This window comes from Pyrus communis, chromosome 7 (assembly GCF_963583255.1).
Source record: "Pyrus communis chromosome 7, drPyrComm1.1, whole genome shotgun sequence".
Taxonomy (NCBI): Eukaryota; Viridiplantae; Streptophyta; class Magnoliopsida; order Rosales; family Rosaceae; genus Pyrus; species Pyrus communis.
This window is the reverse complement of record NC_084809.1, coordinates 10,887,730-10,901,688: the sequence shown is the minus strand read 5'-3', so window position 1 is coordinate 10,901,688 and position 13,959 is coordinate 10,887,730. Positions and strand designations below refer to the sequence as shown.

Genomic DNA, 13,959 nt, shown 5'->3' with positions numbered 1-13,959 from the left:
AAATGTTGGTTTTGTAAGGATACTTGCCACATGCATTTTTTGTGCCCGGAAAGAGTCAAGGAGATTCTACCTGCCCTAGAAGGTGACCAGTACGAGCTGCCAAAGCTACGACCTGTAGCATCTACCGATGTTCTTGTGACCTATCTTACTCCAAAGGCAATTAAGAATTCTTACACAATACCATCACCATGCTTTGTGGTTCTGTTTCCCAGGAACCATAATAACATCGTGTTAACCCTATGGTCATCGTGCTGTATTGCCCACGTAACACTCTTCCGTAGAGCAGATGGTCACTGTAGAGGCAATACGGTGGACAGGGGAACGAGATTCAGCGAAGGAGTTGTTCCTGTTTATTGTTTACTGTTTAATTATGTGGATGTTTATCAAACTGCTCTTGCTAAAGGTTTACTACTACATATATTTTTGGGTATAAAGGATATAGGTTTTCAACATGTAAATCTAGCTCATTTGCAATAATTGATGTGTACGCAGGTTATTAAATATGATCTCTTCAGATATTTTGGTAGGCTTGGCGCTAATGGCATGCAGAGTGTCGATGTCGACAAGATTGAAGGTAAACATTATGGGTATCTGGAATTCCGCAACCTAGAATATGCTTCTTTGGCTATACAGAAGGCAAACGTTACTGCTACTACTCTACACGGCCAGAGAATCAAGTTACATGTACAGTCTTGTTGGAGATTATAATTAAAAGCAATTAACAATTTTTATTTACACATTTTATAATGTAAGTATAAAAATTAATACTGTTCATACTATTCTTTGTTGCAGTGTCACATTGTTAAACTGCCTCATGTTTCCGTGAACTGGGATGCAGTCAAGGAGTACACATCGAATAAAAAAGTCCAGTACGTAAGCTAATTTCCTCGTAGTGTAGTTTGTAATCTATTAGACAGTTATTAAAAGGGAGGTTTAACAAAACACTCTCGTACTGTTCATTTTTAACTAAAAATCAAATTTATGTATTTTCCTGTTACTCTTCACTGTACCTTTAAAAATGACTTTTCATTAAAAAGAAAGGTTTTTTGGACTTTTCGTTAGTTTTTCTTTATATTATATCTATTTATTTTTCTATTAGTACTCACGGCGAGAATGCCGGACAAACTCGCCTTTAAGGATTTCCTATTTTGAAAATGATGGTAAACCTAAGCTTTGTGTTTAAAATTATTTGGGTTAGATTGTTGTAGTATCTATCTGCACATCATATTGGCCGTTCCTGGACCCTCTTACCCTCTTAGGGCGTGTTTGTTTAGCTTCACTAGGCCTCACTGGACTGGACTAGAATAAAAGCTAGTGTAGTCCAGTGTTTGTTTGCAAGAGGAACTAAGTTTAATGAGATTAGGTGGGATTTGCTCTGACTAAAACACTCGCTAGGTGGTCTTAGCGAGACCCCTCGAGAAGGAGCGGATTGCTAAGACCCTTTCCTCTTTGCTTCACCCCTACCTAGTCCCTGCTTCTCTCTTTCTTTCTATATTTCCTTTCTCTCTGCTTGAAGCTTCAGACGTTCATGGTGGCTGGCCTGCTAGGCATCATTGATCAGAGGTGATGACCCATATTCTTCCACCACCGACATCAGCCATGGTGGCTGGACAACAACAGCCTTGTTGCTAATGGTGACCCATATTCTTCCATTGACAACATAGTTGCTAAGAGATTGTGACTTGGGATTTTAAAATTAAAAAGTTTTGGGTGCAAAGGGTTGGTTTGGAAACATAGTTAGGGAAATTTCATGCAAAGGATTGGTGCAAGATTAAAAACTTTTGCATCAGGTGAAGTGAATTTGAGTGATTTTTCTTGCACAACTATGATTTGTCCAGAAAATACAGGTACCGAATATGAAAAAAATAGAAAAATAAATACAAAGGGAGGGAAGGGAAAGGGGACACTGGTACAGAAGTAAAACCGGAGAAAAAAATTGAGGGGAAGGAGACTGGTACAAAGAAAAGAAGGGACAAAAATGGGAGAAAAGGGTAATGGGGAGGGAGTGGCGGAGAAAAAGATGAATGAAGAGATTGGAGAGGAAGATGGTTCTAGAAAAATAGGGAAAAAAGATAAAGTAATACAAAATATTAATTGATATATTAAATTAAAAATAAAACATTAATAAATACATATTTAATAATATAATACTATAGCCCTGCTTCTTAGTCCGACACTGCACTAAACGCTTCACTAAGTCAGTCCAGCTTAATCTAGTCTAAGCCAGTTCAACTTAATTCTTGAAGCTAGTCCAATCTTAGACAGTTTGGTGCAATAAACGCACCCTTATAACTATAACTAGGACGGGACTGGCAGAGGGAGAAAATGATTGATTTGGGCTTCATTTTGTTGTTTGCAAGTTTGCATGCTACTTTTACATTGAGTTGGTATGGAAGTAGTTTGACACCCCCTCCTTCCATGGTTAAAATCCCAAAGAAATTTTAGACATTTAGGAACGGGAATTATATATGTTAACTTTGGGATCCTAATTTATGATGTACATTGAGCATGGTGACATAGTTGAAGGCTAATTAACATTATTACCTAATAAGATAAGGTTTATCTATTGTCTAGAATATTTGTTTCCTCTCAAAGTAGTCTATCCTTTTCTTGTGACATTAGCAGTCTACCCCGCCTGCCCCCAGGGTTTGGTTTTATCTGTATCTTGGGGATCTAACAATCAAACAATATTTTCCAGAAGTACAATAGAATTTGAACTCCTAGCTCTTGATACTACATGCATAGAGGTTGAATGGACCAAGAATTTTTTGCTTGATATCAATGTTTTAAAAGGCGAAGGCGCGTGAGCGAGGCGTTTCATGGATAGCCCTGCTTAGGCGAAAGCCTTGAGGCGTGAGGTGAAGCTTCACAATACCTAAATTTTTTAAAGGTAATTTAGCCAAAGATCAATAAAGACTTTACTATTTAGCCATATGTTAGTGACATATTTTTGTTATGGACTTAATCAATGACATATTTTTATTAACTAGGTATAAGTCAATGATAAATGCTACATGGGCTTTAAGACATTATCAAGAGTTGGAATTTTACCCTACTTTCATTCTCTCTCATTTTTTTTTTTCAAAAAAAAAAAATTGTGATTACATGCTGCCTGACCTTTCTCCTCCACCCCATGACCAACCGCCAACCAAATATGTGAAATATATAGTCAAACTGTCCACATAGGCTCCATCTTCCCCTGCCAAGACACCATGTGCTACATCCCACATTGCCCAGGAGAATGGATCATGTAAGCCTTATATGTATATTCTCATCTTTACCTAGCACGAGACCTTTTGGGAGCTTACTAGCTTCGGGTTCCATGGGAACTTCGAAGTTAAGTGAGTAGCGCCCGAAAGCATTCCCATGATGGGTGACCCACTGGGAAGTTCTTGTGTGAGTTCCCAGAAACAAAACCGTGAGGGCGTAGTAGGGGCCCAAAGCTAACAATATAGTGCTACGGTGGTGGAGCGGGCCAGGGATGTGGTGGATCCAGGGCCGAGATGTGACAATTTGGTGTCAGAGCCTAACTCTGGCCGTGGTGTGCCAACGAGGACGTCAGGCCCCTAAGGGGGGTGGATTGTTACATCCCACATCACCCAGGGGAATGAATCATGTAAGCCTTATATGTATATTCTCATCTTTACCTAGCACGAGGCCTTTTGGGAGCTCACTGGCTTTGAGTTCTATGGGAACTCCGAAGTTAAGCGAGTATCGCGTGAGAGCACTCCCATAATGGGTGATCCACTAGGAAGTTCTCATGTAAGTTCTTAGAAACAAAACTGTGAGGGCGTAGTTAGGGCCCAAAGCGGACAATATCGTACTACGGTGGTGGAACAGGCCCGGGATGTGGTGGAAACCGAGCCGAGATGTGACACCACGTCGATCTCTCTCTACCTTCTTCCACTCCCAATCCAACAACTTGTTCTCGGTGGGACTCATGCTTACATGATCCATTCCCTTGGGCAATGTGGGATGTAACAATCCACCCCCTTTAGGGGCCCGACGTCCTTAGCGGCACACCACGGCCTGAGTTAGGCTCTGATACCAAATTGTCACATCTCGACCCGAGGTCCACCACATCCTTAGCCCGCTCCACCACTGTAGCACGATATTGTTCCTTTGGGCCCCGACCATGGCCTTCTTGTTAAGCCCAAAACAGGTAAAGTCATGATGAGGATCTGCGAGGGGATGAATTTTTTGGGTTTTGATGTTTTCTTCTTTTGGGCTTGAAATCGTTTTGCATTTTGATTAATTTGATGGGTTCTATCTCTTTTTTTTATATGATATGAAATGTATCTTTTTTTTTAAGAACTAATTTAATGGGTCGAGAGAGACTTCATGAAATGTGAAAATGATGACGGGAAGAAGAAGAGAACCAGGAAACGGACATTGCAATGCAGTGTTTGAATAAAAATGTAAAATAGAACCAAAAAATGGACACTGCATTGCAATGTCTAAATCAAAATATAAAAAAGAAAAAAAAAAGAAACAGACACTGCATTGTAGTTTCTGAATCAAAATGTTAAAAAAAAGAAAAACAGAACTGGGAAACGGACACTACATTGCAATGTCTATATCCAAACGTAAAAATAAATAGTCGTGCGAATAATGGACACTGCAATGCAGTATCTGAATCCAAGTGATGAAAAAATGGAACCAGGAAATAGAAACTGCAATGCAGCATCTGAATCCAAATGTAAAAAAATATGAGAAAGGGGGTGTCAATTGAAGTGGGTGCTAGCAGTAGAGGCAGATTACATGCATTTAAGTGTCGAAATACATGATTGACCTATTTATAAATAACATAAATATTGTTGATCTATGGTCAATATGATAACTTTGTATTGATTTTATACAAAATCACCCATTTTTTAATATATATATATATATATATATATATATATATATATATATATATAACACTTTTAACTAAAAAATGAACATAAAGGAAGATGGTGGGTTAATAATTATTAGCAAAGTGGGGTAATAAATTTTAGGAAAGTGGGGTAACAAAAAGTATAGAAAAATGAAAAGTGAAGACAAAGAAAGATAGTGGGGTAATAAATATCAGAGAGGTAATAAATATAAGCATAGTGGGTTATAAAAATTTTAGAAAAATGAAAAGTAAAAAAAAAAAAAAAAACCTCATAACTGTCTTCATTTTCTTCGCTAGGTAGACTCTGCAACTCAAAGAATTCCATATTTTTGCAACTTAAAAATGAAAAAAAGACGCTTCAGGTACGCCTCAGGCGAGCCTCAGCCACCTAGGCGCGCCCCATGAAGCCTAGGTGAGTATGTCGCCGACTCCCACAAAATAGAGGCAAAAATGTTGAAGCCTTGCCTTCAAGGCGTGCCTCGAAGCAAATTTTTTAAAACACTGCTTGATATCCCATTGGTGAGCAAGCCTATACTTGCCACATACATACATTGTAATAATAAGGCCGTGGTAGACTTAGTGAGGCAAAGTTACATCTTTGGACTATGTGAAGTCAAAAAAGAATATTGCTGATCAATTGACCAAAGGTCTATCTAGGAATGGAGTCCTAGATTTGTCGAGGAAGATGGGCTTAAACCTATAACGAAGTCATCTATGGAGGAAACTCAACCTTTGTGATTGGAAATCCCATGAAGAGGGTTCATTGGGTAAAAACAATTCATATTGTGTGACTTATATTCCAGCACTCTAAAATATGAGATTTGAAATAAAATCCCATGCTCATCCCTATGATATTTGTGCTGATGATGTGTGATGTTAAGGAATGAGATTGTCCTGAATAAGTTCCAAGGCGAGCAATCTCTCGCAGGGTAAAAGTCACATGTACTTTTGGAGGACTCACCTAAGTGAGAGTAGTCGTGAGGCCGTGATTGTCAGAATTGGATTGTTCTCTAATAACACTCATGAGATCAAGATTAAGCGCATTGGAATACCCTGAAAATTTAAATATATGGAATAGAATATTCATAATTATGAATATGTGGAGAAAATCGAAAATAAATCGATTTATGGTTATGAAAATCAAAATTTAGGAATTTTAAAATTTTGATAATTTACGTATTGGTATTATTGAGATTTTATATTATTTTTCGAGAATTTATTTGAATTGAGTTTTAAATTAAACTAGTTACCAAGTTTGAAGTTTGGAAATTAATTATCTAAAATCCGTAGACCCTTCAAGGTCACAATTTATATGTTTGAATAGAGCTCAATCTTTTGAACGCGTATGCGTAAACCGTTCGTGAAACAGAGTTCTAACGAAGAAGTTATTAACGTTGAAATTCAGGGATATTTTTGTAATTTTAACATTCATCTAGAAGGCTCCATATTTTATGGAGCAATGGATGTGCCACATGTGTGGCGGTAATGGAAAGGAAAGGAGAGAAAATGAGGGGGTGGACGAATCAGAAGGGGGGGAGAAGGTTCCCTCCCTTCGACCCACCGACCTGACTTGCTTCCATTTTCCCCTTCCAACGACTTTTCATCGATTTTTTCGATGAATCATGGCAAACCACCACCTGGGAAACCTTCCCCGATCATTTCTCTTCCATTTGCACCTTAAATCAAAGGAGTTGGGCCTAGTTTAACAAGAATGGAGCCTGCCAGTGTAAATGGATGCACGACGGCGATTCACCGTATGTGGGAGGCACCACTGTCGACTACCACCATCATTCAAATCCTCTTGAGACCAGGAAAAAAGCCCAACCGAGGTTGGGGGCGTTGGAGCATCCATGGAGCCGAATTGACAACTGCCCATATCGAGGGTTTTCGACGGCTCGAGGGGTTTTTCGGCCACTTCCCGACCAAACTAGGGTTCGGCCCCGGTATGAAAAAGTTCCTCTCCTTGAGTTGTACATTCTTACAAAATTTGGTAATTTTTAGAAATGGTTAAATTTTAAAAGGCGAGCAAGGGTAGCCGAGCACCACCCACGGCGATGTGTGGCTAATGGGCCGATGCTGCCATTTTGTACAAATTTTGATATTCTAAATATGAATTTGGTATCCAATTGATGTGTTTCGATTATTATACCCAATGTTGGTTATTTTGGTTACTTGAATGTCTTTGGAAATGGAATGAAATGAAAGATGAACTATGAAAGGCTTGATCCCGCATTAAGGGTACGTAGGTAGTCTAACAGGGGTTAGATGCAGCCTTAAATAATTGAGATTAAATTTTTTTTTTTTTTGTTGGAAATTTGAGGGAAGAAAAGAAATTATGGTAATTTAATTGAATATTAGAATCTTATGTTTTTGGTAAGTAAATTTTGGTTGTAGATTTTGTGAGTAATTAGGAAATTGAAATAAAGAATAAGGTTTAATGGTAGTAAAATAAAAAAGAGTTTGAACTCGGCCTATCATCGGAATTATTTCCCGAAAATAAATATTTGGGGTCGGGACGTTACACGTATGGCCATAAATAGCGTTGACTCGCGCCAAGTTTTTTATCAATACTGTGTGCGACATATGTTGTAATCTGAATTACGAGGTTATCCAGTTCAACACTTAGTTTGCTATGATTCCTTCAGGCGAAAACTGTGAACAATAAGTGTAGGTTCAAGTCCAAAAGACACATATACCTGTTGCATAGTATACAAATTGCCCAAACTTCGATTTTTCAAATGTGTCTATTTTATTCCTAATAGAGTTTTGAATCATTGTGGGGTTTTGTCGGTTATTTTAAGTATTTTACTTGATTTTGTTTTAAAGATTCAAAACTTATTATTTTACTTCTTTTTAATATCTAAGAGTTGTGTTTTATTTGAAGAGTCGTATCCTTTTTCGAAGGGGTATGAGGAGTTCTTTAAATATGAAACCTCATACAGAAAAATAGAATATGCTAAAAATTATTATGTCTCCCTCACTCTTGATTTTCTATGATCATCAATTTTCAATTCCTGCAATCCTTTTGTTTTATTCCTTGTGCAATTGATTACTACTTGGCAATTCCGCCTGCCTTTGGCGTGAATAGCGGATCAGCCATCCTGTGAGGCTTTGGGTTGTATCTTGGAGCTGTAGACACCGTCATAACCTTCACGTGGGGAGGCGTCTACAACTTGCAATTATAGTGCACTCTCTTCGGTTCATAGGCCATAATTTCTAATTCTCTTTTTTCTCATTTAAATTTCACAAGTCTGATAGTAATTATACATTTAATTTGTTATATTTGTTCATGTAAATAGTTACTATAATTTTGCAATATATTTCACACAGCCGCAACTATGTGATTCAATAAATCCACAGCAAGAACTTTCAACTTTGCACTACATTACTTTGATTTCTTGACAAAAATAATAGATACTCTTATTGATTACCAACAGATAGTAGTTTAGGGGATATTATTACAACTTAGGTCAAACATCACCCAACACAAGTTAACCTCACAAGAATACAGTAGTACGACAACAAAACAAGTGTAAAATTTACATTTTATAGCCCAAGAAAAAATGGAAAACCAGAAGATCTAATCCAACTACCACCAGCAATAAAGTTCCCTGGCGTAAACGCCTCAGCCTCAGTAGGACTTGTAATTACCTTAAACCCCTTCCACGTCACCCTGTTTGCAGTCCCAGCGCCTGCCCCAGTGTTAGCATACTCTCCATAAAACAAAGTGTCGAGGGCAAAAGTGCCAGACCACTCATGCCACCCAGCAGGGTCAATGATATCAGTTATACTTGACTGCATGATCACAGTCCTTGAATACTCCTTCCATGGCCTCCCCAAAAACGTTTTGAAGCTGCTCTTTGTGGCTTGCAAGTCGGAAGTGGCGCCGATTCTCGATTTTTGGATGACGATGCCGGTGTTTTGATTCGGGTCAGTTCTACCTTGTGCAGTGACCATGTTCTTCTGGCCGGAATTAGGTTTTCTTGCATGGATGTCACAATTTTGTAACACGACAGCAGCATTGCCGAAGATGAAGTCAACTGTTCCGGCTACCAAGCAACCTTCAAAAAACTGGCGATTCGAGTGCACGTAGAGTGAGTCTTGGTACGCAAGAATGTCGCAATGGTAGAATGCTGAGAGATCGGACCCTACTCTTAGGGCAACAGCTTGGTGTTTTGATGGACCTGCTGTGTTTTGGAATGTTATGTCTTGGGCTAGAAACTTCTCACCAACCGCAGCTGCAACCATAAATATTCACATTTTTTATCAGATATTTGAAATGTTACATTGTCAAACTCTTGACAACTCTCAGTACGCAATTGCCCTAATTTACTTGGAGCTTCTAGATCAACAATGCTTAAGCAGATTCTTAATCTCAATCCGTATACGTAATTAATGGTCTGTTTCATTTGTGAACAGAATCTATCAACATGGACATAAATTTTTCAGTGTGACCGTCACACGGAATATTACATCACGTGTAGCTATATAAATAGTGAGATATGTGTTAAAAATTAATAACTTAAAAAATAAAAATTTTCACCACTTACATAAAAATACGTGGTATACCACTCGTGTTCCTATCACAACTAAAAATTTCTCCAACGTAGTGCAATCCAAGGCAAAAACAAACAAAATACCTACTCTGATTAATTGCGATTTAAATGGCTTTATTGTTCTGAAAAATGGGGACACCAATCATGAATGGAAAACATAATGACTCAGCTACAAACAGGCCAACGGCGAAACAAAGAACATGCATGTGGAGTACTGGCCAGGGATCAGGATCCAGACGGACCTGGCTTCTCTACCCTCCCAGTTCCCATACACTCTCATCCCCTTCTATTTGAATGAAGCAGGATGGTGAAACAACATTCAATTTAATTTTAAATGGTAGTAAAACAACAAAGAACAAGTGTCATGTGAGAAGATTATGAACAGAGTAATGCTAGGTAAATCAAATTTGTAAACTATTTGATAGGTCATCAATAAAAAAATACAACACGTTAATAAACACTTAAATAATAGTATAATCATCAACCACCGTGTCGTATGATATACACAATTTGGCATAAAAATTTAATTTCCCTAACATTACCCTTGTGAATAATCATGCCGCGAAAACCTACTTTCAACAGTTTTATTATCTATCTCTTTGTCCTCCTCATCAAGTGATCACGAGAGAAACATAGAGGAATGAGATCGGGATATTGAAATTTGAAGTATTAAGTTTAGGCAGCTGGTGTCACGCTAATAATATTTTATATGTACATAATTAAAATGGTGATGACTTGGTTGGGACAGCAAGAGGTGACACACATGGTCTAACATGGTTTGTTCTGATAGACACACAAAACAACGACACCTTGTGATCATCAAAGATTATGCCCCAAATTATATTCAAAATTTTGAAAAAATAGAGTGTCGGTTTGATTGGTACCTTGATTTGGGCCTCAAATTTCACCATGATTGAAGGTACAACCACGAGAAAAGTCAAAAAATAAAAAAATAAAAAAAAATAAAAAAATAAAAAAATAAAAAAACATATAAAAAACATATATAATGATATATATATATATATATATATATATATATATATAAACAACAAAAAACAAACAAACAAAGTAGAAGGAAGCATCGAAGAAGGATCCTTTAGGATATGCTAAATTGCTATAGTGAAACTAACTTCAAATTTATGAGCACACGTAAAAGTCATGGCAAGAACACAAATTGAAAGAGGAGGGGCGTGGGGATGGCTGTAAAGTGTCGACCACGCCAACATTCAATCAAACAGACATAGACAGAGACATGAGGTCACAACACACATTATATTTCAACAATGACATATATCTAAATTGAGGAAAAGCTCGAAGTCGGATTGTTTGTGTTACGTAGCAGTGTTAAGCACCAGAAGAATCTGGTCAAAAATAAGATATCAACATCAGAGAGTGGTGCGTAATTAGTTTTTGAATCTCGCAAACACATGCTATTTTACCATATACAAAAACAATAGAGACACTGCCTGATGTTTCACTCATAATGTAGTCATAAATATTTAAAATATGATCAGAATTGGAAATGCAGAAAAAAAGAGCTGGGTGCTAAGAAAATTAACGAAAAAAACCATGACTTTTCTAAAAGCAAGGCCATGTGCTTGTGTGTTGGTACAAGTCCTCTGTCTAGTCAAATTGGTGGACCAGAAATTTGGAGATGACGTCCAAATACTAGATAAGGTTCGAATTCTTTTTGTGACAATTTCAAATTTTCATAAATTTAAAGAAACAGATATGATCACGAAATTCTTTGGATCTTTTAAAAAATGATTCGACGGGGATCTTTTTTCATTAATTAGGGACCTTGAAAATTAAAAATTGGACTTACCAACTGTGGCTGAGTTGAAAGTTGTGCTGCCATCGACGACATTTCTACTAGCAGTGATGATGGTGTTTACCCTCCCTTCTCCCAAAAACATAATGTTGGTCTTTTTCTTTGGCACGTCGACATTTTCTCTATAAACCCCCGCCTTTATTTTAATCACGTATCTGCTACTACTCTTCTCTGGGGCAGCAGCCACCGCTTCCGACACCGTCTTGTAGTTCCCAGTGCCGTCTGCTGCCACCACCACATTCGGCGTAACAGAAGACGACTGCAGCAGTCGCCTGTCCGCCACCGACAGCCACTCCGGCCAGCCGTGCTCGTCCACCATATCCTCCTTGAGTTTTCGGTTCACGTTCATTTTCATCTCGTTTGCAATGTCGGTATCGGTCATGTTCTTGATCATGGCCAGTATATTACTGCACAATTTTTCTATGTGTTCCTGAGTGACGCCAATTGTTTAAATATCGGTGTTAACAGAAATATCGGCGGTCTAAAAACACAGAAAAATTGGTAGAAATATTTCAGAAAAAAGAGAAAATATATCAACAAAACAAACGTATTGATGTCAAGTGAAATTAATTAGATAAGTAAAAATTGAAATGTAGATAGATAGTCCAAAAATATGGAAACATTAAAAAAAAGTAATTTAGAAAAACTTACATAAACATCCGCATAAAATATAATATAGAGAAATATAACAAAGTGAAATGATTTTTGAACAACAGTTTCACACTCTCCACATTTACATCTATTTCTAACTTTTTAATAGAATAAATCAGATTATAATTAACAAAAATAAATAAAAAATAGCATAAAAATGAAAGCGCAAAAATCATTTTTCATCAACAAAATATCAATATTATCAGAAATTTACCTCACCAGCCAACAGAACTTTCCTAACTTTCTTATCAGCTTCATCATGCGAGAACCCATTAAGGCAAGTTTCTTGGTTGGTAATGGCGGAGCTTATCAAAGTTTTAAGGTCATCGGCATGCTGAACCAAAGTCTTCTTATTAGGGTAATCATGGAGATCCTCGACAGCCTCGTGGAGCTCGTCGATGGTTTCGTCAATGGTCTCCAAACAGTCGTGGAGAGCGCCCTTCTCACGCTTAGTGAGCTTATTCTTCCTGGACTTCAGCAGCTTCTCGACGGTGAAGAAGATGTGCTGCACCGCCGTGGTCGTGATGTTCAGTGACAATTCTATCACGTCCTTCTGGCTCGAAACCTTTTTGGAGGCTTCCGGGTGAAGGGCAAGAGTTGAAAAGCACAGATCAGGGTAGAGGGTGGAGCTGCATGAGAATTTGACTATGGCGTGGGAGGCCTCGATGGTTTCGTCGTCGGAGTTGTTTTTGGAGGACTTTACTCCGGTGACAATGCCGATGACGGCGCCCACGAGTAGGATGGTTGCGAAAAGGGTTATGAAGAGCTTCTTGTTTTTCTTGTTTGTGGATAATTTTTTGCCTGATTCGGACATTCTAGCTAAAAACTCTTTGATGTTGGCCATTTTCGAAAAAGGCTGTCGGAACTGGGAAGAGAGAAAATGGGCACAAAATTTAGAACATGGAGGACAAGAGAGGGGACTGATTGAGTTGGGACTGGAGGATATGGGGTTCTTTATAAAGAGTAATCCAGCTCAACTTTTTACATCATATTTGCAGATAATGTGAAGTATTACCGACAAAAGATAAATATATTTATTAACATTTAAATAATAATTTAATTATTAACATCTATGTTATATAATTTTTAAAATAAAATTTTAACAGAAAGTTTTCGGTATTATTTACTTTAACAAAAAATTATATTTTTATATTAAAAAATCAATGCTGGTACTATTCATTTTACCTTTTATTTTATTTTTATTGTTAAAACTTAAAATTTTCAAACTTTTTTTATTATTTTTTATTTTTTAAAATATAATTTATTTTACTTAGCATTACCCTTTTCATAAAATTAGTGAAGTAAATTGCGGTGGCTTTGGTCTGGTATATTGTTCCCCCTTGGAGTAAATTTTTGACGCACTAAAAGCATCGTCACGTATTCTACTCAAAATAATGCTACATATTACTTTTATCATTTATTCTTATTATAACATGTAAAATATAATTTGACTTGTGTTCTCGTATGTACCCATAAAAATTTCTTATGTTAATCAGGCCATGTGACTTTCTGATGTAAACAAATTTTCTGTAATGGTTTCTTGTTCTTAACTTAAATCTATTTGCATGAATCATAACTATTTCTTTAATGGTAATTTTCTTTTCATCTCGAAAGAAATTTTAAATTCGAATCTATTCTCTATTTTCCAGATAAGGCAACACATACTATTATTTTATTTCTATTGTTATTCTATCTGAGGAGATCAAACTCCTGAAATATCTTGATCTTAGATCTTACTTTATTATTCTTATCACAACACCTATAATAACTCAAAATACAATCTAGTTATATGATCAGCCAGCATTCTTTTTTATGAGAAACGATTAATTAGCTAGGATGGTGTTCAAGTTTTTAATATTTTATCTGTTGAGCAAATTATTTTTGCATGAATTATAAATGGCCATACCGGTGCCCATTTTTCCTTTTATGGAATACTTTCAATTTTTAAGGAACAGAACGAGAATCCGGCGAAAAAACTACTCGAAAAAAATAGACACAAAAAACGAGTAACTGACAGAAAAGCAGCTCCTTCATGACCTTTC

General features: G+C 37.1%; 1 protein-coding gene across 1 annotated transcript; it reads right to left on the bottom strand.

The window, feature by feature from the left end:
- Positions 1–8,273: 8,273 nt before the first annotated feature.
- On the bottom strand, positions 8,274–12,849 carry LOC137738923 (pectinesterase-like). The gene is made up of 3 exons (XM_068478390.1): positions 12,132–12,849; positions 11,261–11,696; positions 8,274–9,117 (listed from the first exon to the last, which is right to left on the bottom strand). The coding sequence occupies exons 1-3, from the start codon at positions 12,759–12,761 to the stop codon at positions 8,426–8,428; spliced, it is 1,758 nt and encodes a 585-aa protein (XP_068334491.1). The 5' UTR covers positions 12,762–12,849; the 3' UTR covers positions 8,274–8,425.
- Positions 12,850–13,959: the final 1,110 nt, after the last annotated feature.